Source organism: Columba livia, chromosome 20, assembly GCF_036013475.1.
Source record: "Columba livia isolate bColLiv1 breed racing homer chromosome 20, bColLiv1.pat.W.v2, whole genome shotgun sequence".
Classification (NCBI taxonomy): domain Eukaryota; kingdom Metazoa; phylum Chordata; class Aves; order Columbiformes; family Columbidae; genus Columba; species Columba livia.
In genome coordinates, this window is record NC_088621.1 from 11,021,562 (window position 1) to 11,037,675 (window position 16,114).

Consider the following 16,114-nt stretch of genomic DNA (forward strand, 5'->3'; position numbering starts at 1 on the left):
CTGCCCAGTGCCACCCGCTGCCACCTGCTGACTTTGGCAGCCAAATCCACTCTGGGTGCGCTGCTGCCATCTCATGCTGCCTCTTCCAGCCAGTGTCAAGTCTATGATGGAGATGCACCGTGCCCCCCTCTCTGTGCTGTGGTGCCCACTGCAAGACAGGGATGAGCTGTGTGCTGAGTTTCCACCAGCCCTCTGTGCTCTGCTTTGGGGGGGCTCAGTGCTTGGTGCTGGAGGCTCTCGGGAGCTTCACCCAAGAGCGGCTTTCAGTAGAAGCAGCCCTGAGCCCTCTTCCTCCTCAGACATCCCTGGGTGCAGGTGCCCTCTGTGCAGCGCTGAGGGCAGTTCCCTGCAGTAGTGTAATGTACTTTCTGTCTTGGAGGTCCTCCACTGCTCACTTCTTTCGGTATTTTCTAATTTCTCACACCTTTTGGGGTGGCTCCCAGTGGGCACTGGGCTCTGCAGCTGGCACTCGAGGGCCGGGTTTTCCCTTAGCTGATTGTCCTGGAGGTGGAACTCGCTGTCATGGCTGTGCTGCCCCAAGACAAAGCCAGAAAAGATTTGTGAAGGTGAAGGTACTTCTCAAACAATCTGTCCTGGCAGTGCCAAGGTGCTGTGGGATGGAGGAGCTGCAGGGCCCTTGTCCTGCAGCCTCACAGCATCAGCTCCTTCCTGGCAAAGGTTCATCTAAATAGGTCTCACAAACCTGGATATGGTGAACCCATTCCTGTAATGAGGTGTTCCCTCATTAGAGTGTCTCCTAATTCAAGTGATTGTTAACATCTAACCTACTTCTCCTTTGCTTCCATTTAAGTTTACTGATTCATAGTGGCAACAGACAGACCTACTTATAGCTTTGAAACATTGTTTCTGCAGGATCAAAGCGTGTCTGTGCAGATAAGTCCCACCAGATGCAGCCTCCAGCAGGAGCGGGACCCCGGTGCCAGGACATTGCCCCAGCTTTTGACCCTGGACTGTGAATGACAGGTCATTGTGAACCCTCCTGTGTAGATCACAGATCCTTTATCTCAGCGTCACTAGCTCCAAGGCTCCAGTCCTGGCGCCTGACGTGGGATTTCTTTGGTCTCTGCAGGAGCACGTCAGAGATACAGAACAGACGTTTGTTAATGGAGAATGAGCTCAAGGAAGCAAATTTATTGGGATGCTTTATCAGATGCTGTAGAGAGGCACAGAGTATAAGGAAATTTGTAGCATGCAGCTTTTTGCTTGTTGAGGGTTCTGGAGACAGCTAAGAAACTCTGGTGAAAAGTTACTCCAGGGCTGAGTGTCTTTCTCCCGAGGGAAGGCACATGTGGAATCCACAGATTTCACAAGTGATGTTTTTATTCTTGATCATGATCATAATAATAAGGAATCATTGGCAAGCACAGGGGAAAAGAGCTGAGGAGAAGGGGAGCCTGCACTCAGAGCAGGGAAATGGAAAGTGGCATTTCACTAAAACCCTACTTCACTTGGGCTCCCCCCTGCTCCAGAAGGCTCAAGCTCTTTGGCCATGCAGAGCCTTCGCAGAGTGTCCAGTGTGGACAGGAGGGTGAAGAAGCACTAACAATATGCAGCTGGTTTGATGAGAATAAGGGAGGATTTGCAGTTCCCTTTGCACAGGTCGCCCCATGTCATGCCACCCTTAAAATTCAACCGTACAGAATAACATGCTGAGAACCACCACCCACCCTCGTAGCTGTAGGCACAGTTCTTACTGTAAGTGTCCTGATCCCGATCCTTTGTGGAGAACTTCATGTTGTCATGCATGGTCTTGGGATTGTCTGAGGTCATGGCATCCCCTGCTGTCCCTGAGTAGGAGCCCAGCCTCAGCCGGTAGCCATGGGACTCATCTTCCACGCTGAAAAGGTTGTAGTCTGCGATGCTGGTGCTGTCTGTGGAGTCCTGAATAACAAACCTGACCTGGTAGACCTTCTGCTTGGCGATCTGATGGATGTACTCAGTGCCCAGCCAGTACTCGCCACGCACGCTCCCGAAGCCGTACTTGTAGGTGCTCCAGGACTCGGCCCAGGTGACTGGTGTGTCCTTCTGGTTCCTCTGGATGACCGTCCAGCCCCCGTGCGTCACGTTCATTTCACAGTACACCACGAGGTGGTGAAGCCCTTTTGGCTGAATAATGTAGACACCACTGCGGCTACCAGCGGGGATCTCGCTGCAGTCTTTGGGCCAACCTGGGGCAGGAAACAGAGTTGGTTATTAAATCCCACACAATAAGACACTGGAAGCATCTGATATTGCTTTTGTGCATATATCCTATTGCACACAGATTCACGGGCTGTGTTCCTGCCATGCACTCACAGGAGTACATCAAAGTCTTGAAATGACCAGTGTAAGAGTTGGGCTTCATATCTTCCCAATAAAGGATTTGAACTGATGGAGACACACTGCCAAAATGTCTTGGTCTGCTGAGACCAAGCCAGATGTCGCCTTCACCCAGCATACAATGCACCATATCTCAGGTTGGATTCACTCTTGTAGGGCTGGGGTGACCTGCTTGTAGCACACAGACGAATGCAAATCTGAGTTATAAAGACATTTTCAGTTACAGCATGGAGGCTTTAGAGCTCTATAGCAGCCTCAGAAACCCTCGAGAGAGTGTGATCAAGACATCCATATCACTAATAATTAAATACGCCCCTGTGATCTCAATAGGGCAAATCCATTGGTTTTCTCTGGGCTTACCCAAGTAGCTCTTTAGAGACTTCCAGACTGGTTTGATTTGCTTATGGTCTTTCCATGCTCCAGAGTGTAAACCCTTTATACAACAAACAGATGAATGCATCTACACACTTCTGGGAAGGGATTTGCTCCACTCCCAGTACCTCTGCTACTGGTTATTCCTACCCAGTGAAGCTATATCTTGTGGGCCTGTGGGCTAATGTTGACTCAGTCTGTTCAGTAACACAGTCAGCCCCTCTCTTACCCAGTCTTCTCATGGGCTGTAGTGTGAAAACAGGAAAATAACCAATCACCACTTCTCAAAGGCCAGTAACGAATCATCACTTTCTGGTTTGGATCTCTAGGTGGGAAATTCCCCATGCAGAAGATCCTCATCAACTACTGAGTCCAGGACATGGCTGTTAATAGTGTCCTCCTGAGGTTGTGAGCTGTGGCACCTCTGTAGCCAGAGATCAGCATTTTTCCTGGGAGGAACCAGCTCTCAGCTCTTCATGAGCATCTAGGCTCCCAGCAGTGTGAAACCTTATGAGCAGACGTGCTCCTTGAGAAGAGACTTACCACGGCCCGCCGGTGGGTGAGGGGCAACGTCTCTGACCTGCCGGACATGTTTGTCGCCATCATCTGAATGAACAAGAACAGAGGAGACAGGAGTGAGTTTTGAGAGCAGACATGTCAAACACCTGCTGGGAGAGTATGATATCCCTGTTTTTCTGTTGTTGCTCCTAATTCTAGAGAGACTTTACCAGTTGGTAGTTTGAGGGAATTTCCATGGTGTTAGAGTGGGGCAGATGCATCCTTGGTGAGAAAGATTTGGGCACACTGTGTGGGGAAAAGACCCCAAATGGTGGTGACAATGGTAGAAAGATAGTTGTTAAAGTGCAGTAGAAGCAGTTAGGAAGGGACTCAGGAAGAGGGATTAGAGGGGGGAGAAATGTGAGAGCAGACACAGGAAAACCGGTGTGGGTATCAGGAGCTGGGAGAGGGCTGGCTCAGAAGGGAGTTTGAAGGGTGTTGCTGGAAGAGAGGATGGTTTAGAGTGAATTAACGTGTTTCTTTTGCAAGGACATCTTGTGTGTATCCACTGATGGCTACAAACCAGAGGAATGAATCGCAGGCCTATGGAATCACAAAAAGCGATTCTGTCCCCTCTCTGAAGCAGAAGCCTAACTCTGCAGCTGCTGGTCTGTGACATCCTCAAATTATCTGCGTCCTGCTGCAAGCTGGTGCCTTCTTATCCCTGCGCTTATGAAGTGCTTAACTTCAGCCTGTTGCACTGTGTATGAGCCCATTCCTTCTCCTACTATTGCCAGAGTACACTTTTTCCTGCAGGCAGACTGGAATATTGCTGTCATTTCCTCCTCCAGGGTCTTCTGGTTTGGGGGCTACACCATTCAGTTCTTTGGCCTTCTTTGACACAGTCTGCCTGCCAGATTTTTGACCATTTTCCTTTTGACTCTCTCCAAATGCATCCTGAAGCCCACCAGTGAAAGTGGCGGTTGGCCTGAGCCTGTCTGGAGTGGAAAGCGCTCATGTAACATGGTCTGGAGGACTTTCCTACCATGGTATTCACTTTTACTAAAGCCATATGAAGCTGTTCACTCATGTTCATTTTCTAAACTCCAGACTGTCCCTGCTCCTTTCTGCCTTCAATTCCTATCCATTTGGAAGCACTTCTCTACATGTGAAGACTTTAGAATGTCAGCCTATCTTCTCTGGCATGCCTCCCTGCTTATCCCTCTTGCACTCTTGCTGGTTGTGTTCTCAAAGCAGTGGTCTGGGTGAGAGAAGGGTGTAGAGCACAGAATACAGCATCTTTTTCTACTCAAACCTGCAGTTCTTGGTGAAGCCCAATCTCCTGTATCAGTCACAGTTGCTCCCTGTGTTGGTTGTTTCCTGACAGCGAAGGCTGATGTGGAACCAGCCTCAAACACTTGAACCTTGAGCTTTTCTGCCAGGAACTCCTCCTCCTCCCTTGGAAGGGAAAACAGCTCTTTCTGTCCTGTCATGACCCACAGTCCTCAGTTTTGTTCCTGGAACATTTCTCAGAGGCTTCCTCATTGTTCCAATATATCATGGTATTTGTAGGTTACTCTGTGTCATCATCTGGCTGGTTGCTCTGTGTCATCGCCACTACAGGGTGTTTCAAAAAGATGGACCCAATTTCAAAGCAATACGACTTCAAATTTGGTCCATCTTTTTGAAACACCGTGTGCTTTAGACTATTTGTAGTAACTTAGTTCCTCTTTCTGTTCAAATCTCTCTTGAATTTAGTTCTCTGATGACCATGTGATTTCCAGAGGTGGCCACTGCTCTCCATGTCCTCATGTTTTCCCGAACATCTTTAACACTGCTTCTCCAACGAAGAGCCCACGGCCCAGAACACCCCTGGCTTGGTCTTGCTGCCAATGAGACTGAACCTGTCCCTTCTCCTGGGATCCTGTGAGACAACCTACATTGCATTGGCATTGTCCACACATAGAGCAGTGTTAAGCTCTTCCTCCGTGTCACAGAGGCGTGGTTGGGCTGGTGTGGAGGTCTGTGTAGGATCTGACTGAACACGACCTTGTTTGCTACTCCCTACTGTAGTGATATACTTACCGAGCTGGGAGGACTCAGGGGGAACATTCATAATTTCATCCAGTGTGCCATTGAGTAGATGCAAGTTTTTTATGTCAAGGGCAGGAAGAGATGCTGTCAGGGCCAGCAGGCAGGTGAAAAGCAGGAGACAAAGGCACTGGGTAGCTGAAATGGGAAGAGATGGGAAAAATAAGAAAGAGATCATAACTCTTTCGTTAGAGAACCATGAATCCCATTTGACTCCTCGCAGAGTAAAGCAGGAAAATAAAATTCTTTATATGCAGAGCTCCCTCTTGGAGCCATAAGCCCCAAGTCACTCATTGAGATGAGCCATCATATACTCATTGGTAGGAGTCAATAGTTGTAGCACCTGCTGTTGGTAATTTTTGAGACAGAAGTGTGAAAACTTTGTCCAAACCCAAAGTGACTGTCGTCAGAAATCCCTGTAAAAAAGAAGTCTTGGGGCTGGAGATAAGCAGGATGAGCAGAGAGGGAGGAATCCCCTTTCGTCCCAGCTCCCATCGCACTCGGTGACACGCTCACATGGGGTAAGCTGGGCCTACACCTGCCGCCAGTTCAGTTTTGTGGGCAGTAAGAACCCAAATGTCTGTGTGGGAACAAGGCCCACACAGGGCTGTATTTCTCTGCTCTGCATGAAAGCAGCACGACTGAGAGGGGCAGAACAGACTTTCAGGAATTACTGCCTGGCTGGTGCAAATTATGACCTTTATGGTTATATGGCTACTTCAAAATTTCCGTAAGTAGCCAGCTGTTCTGATTTATTCTTGTTCAGAGCAGCTAGGGAAGTCAGCACAATTTTTGCAATATTTAATCTAAATAAAATAACAGTTTATCATGATTTCTAGAGAGTGGGGCACTGTGGAGACACCCGCCATGGGGAAATCTGTTTGTTATATGATAGCTGTAGCTTGCCCTGGCAGATTACCAGTGTGATCCCTCCACTGTTCGGAAGGAGCAAAGCCAAACCTTCTACACTGCCCTGGGCTCTCTGGGTTTGGCACCATTCCCTGAGATGACTGAGAAGGAAAACGATTGATGATGCCAACCTGGAAACGCTGTGTGTGATTGCAGCCATCCTAGAGACAAGCACCCCTTTCTTGGGAGGCTCAGAACTGTCCCAGTCATTTCCGCTGGTTACAGTTTTACAGAAAGGTCTTTTAAAAACACTTCAGTCCAATTGATTTGCTTCTCAATTCCTACATAACAATTAGTGTCTTGATACGCTTGTGTTTAGAGGCATGTTTAAAGACATGTCTTCTGGAGGTCGCCAGAGAAGCAATGCTCCCTCCACTGCTGGCCCATTCCCCCATGAATGGTCATGAAAAGCCCCGGTGGGAAGGAGATGCAGATCAGCCTCTCCTGGGTCTTTCTCTGGGGACAGAAATGTGCTTTTGAGCACCTGACCTCCAGATCTTGATACCTGTTCAATATTGCTCCTTAAGCAAGAACACCTGAAAAATCAATTTTCTATTCTAGGGTATTTAACACTTTCCTTGGTGAAATTTCAGTACTAAACATTCTTTGTAATTCTCAATTTCAAAGAATGTTTGGTAAATATGAGGCTTGCAAAATGGGCTACCTGGCACTGCAGGGCTACACTAACACAGCCTGAAAACAGCAGAACATGCAGGCTCCTGCTCCAGTTCCCAGCCCAGGGACAGCGAGCCCAGGCAATGTGATGAACTTAGCGCAGGGATGGCTGGGGTGCGGGTAGAAGGGAACCCTGATGAAGACAAAGTGCCAGGATGCCTGTGACCCATAGCCACCCGCAGCCACCGGCAGCAGTGCCCTCCCGTCCCGTCCCGTCCCGTCCCGTCCCACACTCACCCATGCTGTCTCTGCGGGAAGGACACCGAGCGGGTTTGGCTTGGCAAGAGGGGTGTCCAGCCTGAAAGTTATAGGGCTCAGCGGGGAGGGGGTGGAGGCACAAGACCCAAACCGCAGCACTTGTCCTCTGGTTGGCAACAGGACTAGTGGTTTACAGCTTATTTGCTCTTTATCATTAAGTGGTATGTCCTCAGACAATGAAGGCTATGTCTCACAAAGGTGAAGAGCTTTCTTCATTAGCAAAGCAAATAATTCAAAGCCAATAAGTAAATGCCTTAAAACAACTGCAGTTCGCAGTGCCTGGCTGCCCCCCACCCTGGCAGCGTTTCCCCAGGGAAAGGCAACCTCTGGGCACCTCTACACCTTTCAACTCATACGTAAATACCCAGGTGACATTACCGCTCTGAATGGAAATCAAACATCAGGCGCAAATCACTCTCTCCAGAGCAGGCGTCGAGCCCAACAGGGGACCCCATTAGAGCTCTCAGGGAAGAGGTACTCCAGTGTTCCTGACAAATTGCGAACCAAACTTCAGAAAGCACCGCTGCAGGTGCCACCTGACGTGCTTGGCTGCCACCACCACACTGCCTCTTGTGCAACACGCGCCACGGCCCTCGCACCGGTCACAAGGGAGGTTTGTGAAACCTGATGTGATGCTGATGTAAAATGGTCTCACTTCAAGACCCTCTTCTACTAGGAGTGCTTACACCATGGATTTCATACAGAAAATGCCAGACCATCCTTTTCCTAGGGACTGATAGGTTCAGTATTTTGAGTTATGAGGAGTCCTGTACCCCAGTATCCACCTTGTGCAGGACAACACAGGAGGGCCAGAGCCTGGGAGAAGCAGGCTGGCTTTTTGTCACAGGTTGTTTGCTTGCAGTGTGACTGCCTGGTCATGGAGGCTGCTGTGCGTACCCTGCCGTGCTGCTGATTCTGCCCGACAGCCGGCAATGGCAGGCGGCAACCCTCAGCAGAGCTTCACCGACAGCTGCCCGTCCCTAGCCAGCTTTTCCCGGAGCTGGTGTTTAGGTCAGGGTATGCAAAGGAGCCGGGGAAAGGCCACAGAGGGAATTTTTCTGAAAGCCCATCTGTGTCCTGGGGCCCAGCTCCTGCTCAGTATATGACATCGAGAGAGCCACAGTTGTGGCACAGATATGTTTGTTGCTGCATCTGCAAAAATGCAGCCAGGAGGGTGAGGGAAAAGATTATTCACCTCCCCATGTGAGATGAGAGCTGGAGTGCTGTGCCCTGTGTGGGGCTCGCCCTTGCACAACAGTGACTAAAACTCCAGGAGGAGTGGAGGTAAGACCACCAAGACACAGAATCACACAGAATCAAGGAGCACACGACACGTGCACAGGCTAAGAAAGATGGGCTTGTCCAGCCTGGAGAAGGGGGGGCTGAGATGGGACCTTGCTGCTGCCTACAGCTGCCTGGTGGGAAGGTGGAGAGCAGACAGAGTTGGGCTCCTTGGGGCACTGGGTCTTGTTTGGGACCCCTCATTACAAGAAACATATTGACAGGCTGAAGCAAGTCCAGCGTGAGCCACTGGACTGATCAGGGGTCTGGAGCTCAGGACATGTCGGGCAAATCTGAGAGAACGGGGCTTGCTCCACCTGCAGAAGAGCAGGCCAAGGGGAGGCCTTGTTGCTGACTACACTGACCTCATGGGAGGATACAGAAAATACATTCAAGGAGGTGCCTGGTGGTGGGATGAGAAGCAATGGATATAAGTCGGAACATGAAAATTCAGTTAGAAATAGGGACTTTTTTAACATGAGGTTGGTCAAATACTGGAACGGGTGCACAGAGGGAGACTATGGGATTTCTGTCCTTAGAGGTGTACAAGACTTGACTGGACAAGGACCTGATTTTTTATATCTGCTTTGAGCAGAGGTTGGACCAGATGGCTTCCAGAGGTCCCTGCCAACTTAAATTAATCTATCTCTCTGTGATACTGTGACTGTCTTTGGAGGTGCAGAGGGATAGGATTAGAGGCAATGGACATAATGGAAGGGACAAAGATTAGAATTAGATTTAAAATTTTCAGCCTGAGGGTGTTCAGATACTGTGGGGAAAAAAGAAGAAAAAAGATGCTGTGGGACCTCCATTCCTTGACATATTCACAGCTGACCCAGACATGACCCTAAGCAACTCATTCTAAGCTGTCCCTGCTTTGGCCTCGAGATCAGACCAGAGACATTCAGAGGTCCTCCTGCTCTCCGTACCCGGTGTTTCTCTGGTTCTCTGAAGAGCGCCCTCCCACCCTTATGCCTGTGTATTTCTGCAGGAGCACAGCCATGGCACCAGGCCTCGTGCGAGATGCAGACCTGGCTGCAGCAGAACGTGCCTTGAGAAGACACTTCGTAAGCCCAAAGAGCTATAGCAAAAGCCTGAGGGTCTATGGAGCATGAGGGGCCCATACAGCTGCCAGGCCAGTGGGATTAGCTCTTTCAGGATTAACTGCTACTGTCATGGCCCCGAGCACACCAGTAGGCCTCAATGGCTTGTGACTAGTCCCACCTGGGACCTTCGCCTGGGCCCATGAGGCTTGTTTGAGCTTGGTCCTGGGCGTTCAGTCCTAACCTGAGCTACACCACATGAGCACCAGTCTCCAGTCCCCGCTCTGGCCTTGTTTTCCAGGTGCATCTTAGACCGACGCTGCAGACCGCTCATTTCCAGGGTGGATCGCTCAGATAAGTGTTGTAGCTCATGGCCAGACCTGCCTTTTCCACTGTGTCCTTTCATCTAGGATCTCAAACCTGGTCGGCTGCTTGCCTTGCCTGGAGCTGTTGCCAACACTCAGCTCTGCCGGCTGTGCTGGCCTGACGGGACAGAGGGTCTCTGCTGGACTGTAGATAAGCTGTCCTGTTGACACACTGCTTGTCATTTGCATCTATTCAGAGCAGCCCAGTGGAACCTGCTGTACACAGGGGCAGGGGACGACGTCCCCTCCGTGGCCTGTGGGGCCCATGTTCCCACTGCACCTGGCAGCCCTGTGGCCAGCAAGTTATTGCAGTAGTGGCTCCCAGCGGCAGCCTGCCTGCCAGCCTGGGCACCCACACGCACCACACCCAAGGTGCTGCATTGCTCAGGACCGTCATTAGCTCCAGGGACAGCCCGTGGGAGAGCCTAAGTCAGCTGCCTTTCCTGCCTCCGCAGAAAGGGGACATGGCTCCTCTGCCTCGGGTCCTTCTGCCCAGGGCAGCTTGGGCCTTTCTCCCTCCATGGACTTGGGAGTGCTGATTTTATGATTCTCCCAAACTAAATGAGGCTGTGGACTAGGGCTCTCAACTCTAACAAAGCAAGCGAGGATGAGATACAAGGGTTCAGATGGAAGCTGATCCAGGGATCTCTTACCTCAGAGAGGTCTGGGTGAACAGAAGCATCAGTGCAAGTGGCACTGCTTGATGTGGACTCCTGCAGTATGGAAGGTGTGGTGGGAGCCTCAGCCTGGACACTGTCTTGCTGTGAACACCAGGTATAAAGCTGTACCATGAGGAACACATCTGGTCAGCAGGCTACTGACCAGAGAAGAGAAGAAGGTAGAGAGGCGGCAATTTTTTCCTCTTAAAATTGGCTTGATGAAGAGATGGAGCTGTCTGCACCTTCTAGCACAAATAATAACCCTCCCAAACAATCTGTCCTGAGAGCATTTTGCTCCTGTAGAGGGACCAACCCCTGGTCGACATTGCTGGGGCTGGGAGGGGAGCCGCGGGGTCTCACTAGGCCAAAGGCAGTGACTGGGAAGGAGTGGCAAAGGGACCCACATGCACCTGTTTGTTACCTGGACCCCTTGCCCTCTTCTCATAACATGCAGACTGGGGGACAATGTGTATACAGGGGACACTGGTTTCAGCCCAGTGACTTAACTCATTGATCCTGAAACCTGCCAGCAGAGACTTAGCAAGTGGGCACGTCTCTTGACCACCTGTCCTTATCTTTCCAAGGTCACCTTTGGGACTGAGCCAATAGGAGACCTAATCTCTCCTCCTTTGCTAGTTTCTGTGTACGCCCTTAAAAAGCTGGGTCTCTCCACTTCAGTTTGACCATGACTCTCCAGAATTTGCTCCAAGTGAGCAATTCACATGTAGTGTTTGTGTAGCTGATAGAGTCAATAGTTGAAATCCCCCATCATGGAGGGGATTATTTTGTACCTCTCTGGCTCGAAGACATGCCTCCCTCCCCTCAGGGGGTTCCGTTGTGCTGTCATGGGATCTGAAAACTGCTCGAGTCACAATCTGCAAGTGCCTCCTTGTGCCTCTACAAATAATAAGCTTGAACACAAGTGGGTGTGTGCAGTGCCTATAAAGTTGCCACGGAAAGCTTGGTGTGGGAGGGTGCACCACTGGGTTCCAGCTCTCTGCTCAGCTGTGCTGTTGTGATGGGTGAGTTATCTTCCCAGCCGCACGCTGCATTGAGGTGTGGTGCTGGGCTCAAACCAGACCTGACGGGGGTGAGTATACAAAGGCATAAGATGATTAGCAGGACAGCAGCCATGATCTTGCCTGGGCGGTGTGTGCTGCCAGGCACCCTGGTAGCAGAAGGGATGAAAGACCGAAGCACCAAATGGCACATATGCTTGGTGCCAGCCTGTACTTTCCCTGGGCTATGTATGCCCTGTATTCCCACATCCTGTCAAGGGACGTTAATGTGGAGACCTAGATTGCAGTTTGGTCCTTTCCCTTTCTGATCAATGCATGTGGCACATGTGGTTGCACAGGGGTCCTTCCCCAGGCATGATGGCATCTCCTAGTGTAAGGTGCGGTGTTTGCTGGTGGCCAGCACAGAAGCTTTGAGCTTGAGTCACTGTGTAGGCCCAGGAGACTTCCTTCTGTCTGTTTGGGAGCTGGCATCTGTGCAGTAGGACCAGTCCTTTGCATCTCGTTCCCTGCTAGCTGTCATTGGGCTGGAGTGGCTAATATAAAAAGACTTATGCATGATTACTTCAAAAAATCCCTGTTTCTTGTGATCCCTCCCCTCGGGAAACTACTACTACTGTGTAATTGTCCTCTCTTAGCTACTCTTGGGCTGCAGGTTCTGAGAACAGATCTGCAGGTCGCTGTCTGGTGCAGGGAAGGGTCTGACCAAGAAGGTGACAAAGCCATTTCTCACCGTCCTTCAGCCCTGCATGGGCAGAGCCTGCACTGAAGCTGCAGCTCCCAGCACCCCGGGACCCCCCCGCTCCTGCCTGTGCCCCATGGCTCTGCCATCCTGGGACCCCAGGAGCCATGGGCAAGGGCAGATGGGGCTGCTCAGGGATCCTAATGGTGCTGGACCCTTTCCTCCACAGGGCTCCAGGCTGGAACAACCCGGCTCCATGGGGACCTTGTCCTCCTACCCACGGTGGTGGCGATGCTTCTCCTCTGCGCAAGTGCTGGCCCAGCAGTACCCACTGCCAGCCCCCGGGGTGGTGAGTATGGAGGGAGGGGGTGGGCGGCACTGGCTGGGCACCAGGGCACAGAGCAGGAAAGTCTCTCCCGAGAGCAGGGACTCTCAGGTCCGCTAAGTCTTAGGAAGGCCAGCATGCACCCAGGATGGTGCACAACACAAGATCTCCTCACACACACACACCCCTGGGCCGTGGCTTGTAAAGTAAGCAGCCTGACACCTGTCAAGCCATCCTCACTCCCTTTGTGGGTCTATGCTGAAACCAAGGGGTTTCTGCCCAAACACTGTAACTTGGCAGGGTTCCTCTGTGGCAGGTGTCTTTTTACACTTCAGTTCTAGGAGAGAGCATCCCAGCTTTTTTTTTTTGAGCCCTTGTTGGATTAGGAGTATTCCTTCCTCCCTGCAAGACAGGTGTGCCCAAGAAGAACAGAATTTCATGGGCTGAATTGGAATTACCCATAGGAAATTGTCCCTCATCAGACGCAAAACAAGAAAAACATTAGGCAGCAAGTTAGTTTGGCAAGTAAGTCATGACAGATCAGTCCTGCCAGCAGATAAACTGCAACAAGCTGGCAGAAGCGATCCTTATGTGATCAAGGTAGAACTTAGCCTTCTTTTACAATACCATGATCACCAGAAAACCCATAAATTTTCATTACATATCCTCATCTAGTGGAGCATTTTGCACACTTCTGATCCTTGCAAGAAGGCTCCAAATGAAATAGCTAGTCATGAGAAATAGATCCTTGGGCACTTACTAGGGTGACTGTCTTAGAGACCTTGCACTGTGTTTGCACTGTGGATGAGCCAGTGGAAAAGCTACTCTATACTGTGAAGTAGACTGCAGAGAAAACCAGTCCTTTTTGTCCCGAGCCCTCACTCCCTTACAGGAGCTCCTTGTTGCCCTGACAGATTCATATGATCCTTCTCTCTCCCACCCCAACCTGTGTTTGCCATTGCTGCTGTTGCAGGGTTCCCCCCAGACTGCAGCCATCTCCGCAAGACCAGCCCCAGCGGGGTGTACGTCATCCAGCCGGCACATTCTCCTCCACGTGTGGTGTGGTGCGACATGGACACGGAAGGCAAAGGCTGGACTGTTGTCCAGAGAAACTCTCATGACACTGAACTCACATGGAAGCAATCCTGGACCACCTACAAGTATGGCTTTGGGAACGTGCAAGGTGATCACTGGCTGGGCACGGAGTACCTGCACCTGCTGACACAGCAAGGCACCTACAAAGTCCGCTTCGTCGTGCGGGATAAAGCCAATGTCACCCATTACGCTGAATACGACATCTTCAGGGTGGAGAGCGAGGCCAGTGGGTACCCGCTGCGGCTGGGCCGGTTTTCTGGTGATGGGGAGGACTATCTGACCATCTATCATCCTAAGAAAGGGGGCATACACGACAACATGAAGTTCAGCACAACTGATAAGGATCAGGACCAGTACAGTGGAAACTGCGCCAACAGCTACGGGGGCTGGTGGTATGACAGGTGCCAGAACGTCCTACTCAACGCCAAAAAACGCATTGTTTGGCCAGGATTCTGCGATAATGGCGACTGTACATCCTCCCTCATCCTGGTCAAGCCCACAGACGTGTGCTGACCGTGCCGCAGCGCCCAGCCTCCCGGGGGTTTCGGGGAGTGCCACCGTCCCCAGCTCAGTGCCCCGTCCCCCTGCCTGCCAACACCCCGTGCCAGCCCCGGTGCAGATCCTGCGCAGCTGCAGCTCCTGCACCGTCATCAGCTGGAACACAGCGGCTCTGGGGCTCAGGAGCAATTGCCCGGAGCCCCGGGCATGCGGGCAGCTGTGCCCGGTGCCGCAGTGCTGGCCAGCACTGGGACGCAGGCACTGGTTTGGGGTGGGTGCCCCCACTCCTGTCCTGGGGAGACAGTGCACGTTCCCTCCCCTGCGCAGTCGGTGTGCCCCTGCTTTGTTCAGGCCCTGCTCCCCGCCCAGGCCCCATAGATCCCTCAGCTCTGCTGCCCACGGTGGGAGAAATCAGCTGCAATAAACCCTGGAGCCAGACTTGCTGCCTCGTGTCTGCCTGCTGCAGTGACACATAAGTGTGTGGGGATCGCTCTGTTCTGCCTCTGGGCTGGTGGACCTGGGGGAAAGTAGGTATCATATAGAATCATAGAATGTCCCAAGTTGGAAGCGATCCACAAGGATCACTGAGTCCAATTCCTGTCCCTGCATAGGACAACCATGAAATACACACCAGTCTCTGGGGGTGTTATCCAAATGCTTCTTCAACACTGTCAGGCTTGGGGCCGTGACACCTCCCTGGGGAGCCTGTTCGGTGTCCAGCACCTCTGGGTCAAGAACCTTTTCCTCATGTCCCACTGACCCTCCTTGGCACATCTTCTGCCGTTCCCTGGGCTCTGTCACTGTCACAGAGCAGAGCTCACCCTGCCCCTCCTGCTCCTGCTGAGGAACCTGCAGCCCATGAGCTCTGCCCTCAGTCTGCTCTGCTCCAGCTGAACAAACCCAGGGACTGCAGCCGCTGCTCATCCGGCTTCCCCTCCAAACCTTCACCAGCTTCGCAGCCTCCTGTGGACACTCTGCAGTAGCTTTGTCTCCTTTTCTCCTGTGTCCCAGCCCTGCACACAGGGAATGCTGCAGGTGAGGCCGCCCCAGCGCAGAGCAGAGCGGGACAATCCCCCCCTGCCCGGCTGGCCGTGCTGTGCTGGGTGCACCAGGACACGGGGCCCTCTTGGCTGCCAGGGGCATTGTTGGCTCATGTTCAACTTGCTATCAACCAGAAACCCCAGATCCCTCTCCATGGGACTGCTGTCCATCCTCTTGTTACCCAGTCTTTATGTTACATATATCGTGTAGGTCCTCTCCTGGGCAAGGAGACAAACCTACCCAAGGGATGCCAGTTCTCCCTGGGACATCCAGAACTCACCTCCCCCAGGGCTGGTGTGGTGGCTTCTGGTTTTAAGATGATTTGCTCAGGCACTGCTGTGTGAGGCCAGGTGTGGAGCTGATTCTGCTCCCAGGATGAGCTGGTGCAGAGCTGGAGTGGCATGCAGGGGTTTTATGCTGAATTTTCTTTTTTTCTGAAATATTTCAATGTTCCATATTGAAAGGCCTGACAATTCTCCAAGCTGCTGACTGTCCCTATCATCAGCCTGTAACATGAGCTTTTCTCCCTTTGGTATGGTTGTTGTACACAGATGAGTACAGCAATTGTACCTACTTCTGCCTGTGGTTTAGTTCCCAAGTCTCTGGATGCAATATTGTTTCCAGTGGCTTGTTTCAGCCACTTGGCATAAGACTATGATTAAATAACAGGGCCAGCAAAGCCCAGTATCTCACAAAACCGTCACTCATAGTTTGCCCTTATCCATGGCTGGGTGGTTGCTCTGTGCTGGGAAGTGAAGAAACCACCATAGACTGGAGCATGGAGAGGGTGGTAGACTCCCTGAGGGCAAGAGGTGCAGGTAAGTCAGTCCCATCACAGGGCTCTGCTCCTCAGGAACAAGCGCCAGGAGCAGAAGAAACGGCCTCAAGTTGCGCCAGGGGAGGGTGAGGTTGGATCTGGGAACAATTTCTTCCCCAAAGGGCTGTGGGGCATTGGAACAGGCTGCC

The 16,114-nt window shown here is 51.7% G+C and overlaps 2 protein-coding genes across 2 annotated transcripts; one reads left to right on the forward strand and one right to left on the reverse strand.

The window, feature by feature from the left end:
* Positions 1-1,137: 1,137 nt before the first annotated feature.
* LOC102086920 (fibrinogen-like protein 1-like protein) lies at positions 1,138-7,280 on the reverse strand. Its single transcript, XM_005507772.3, has 4 exons — positions 7,123-7,280; positions 5,296-5,439; positions 3,256-3,318; positions 1,138-2,189 (listed from the first exon to the last, which is right to left on the reverse strand). Exons 1-4 carry the CDS (start codon positions 7,124-7,126, stop codon positions 1,561-1,563), a joined length of 840 nt encoding a protein of 279 aa, XP_005507829.1. The 5' UTR covers positions 7,127-7,280; the 3' UTR covers positions 1,138-1,560.
* A 4,096-nt stretch (positions 7,281-11,376) lies between these two features.
* On the forward strand, positions 11,377-14,545 carry LOC102087106 (fibrinogen-like protein 1-like protein). Its single transcript, XM_065037350.1, has 3 exons — positions 11,377-11,513; positions 12,419-12,538; positions 13,488-14,545. Exons 1-3 carry the CDS (start codon positions 11,510-11,512, stop codon positions 14,120-14,122), a joined length of 759 nt encoding a protein of 252 aa, XP_064893422.1. The 5' UTR covers positions 11,377-11,509; the 3' UTR covers positions 14,123-14,545.
* Positions 14,546-16,114: the final 1,569 nt, after the last annotated feature.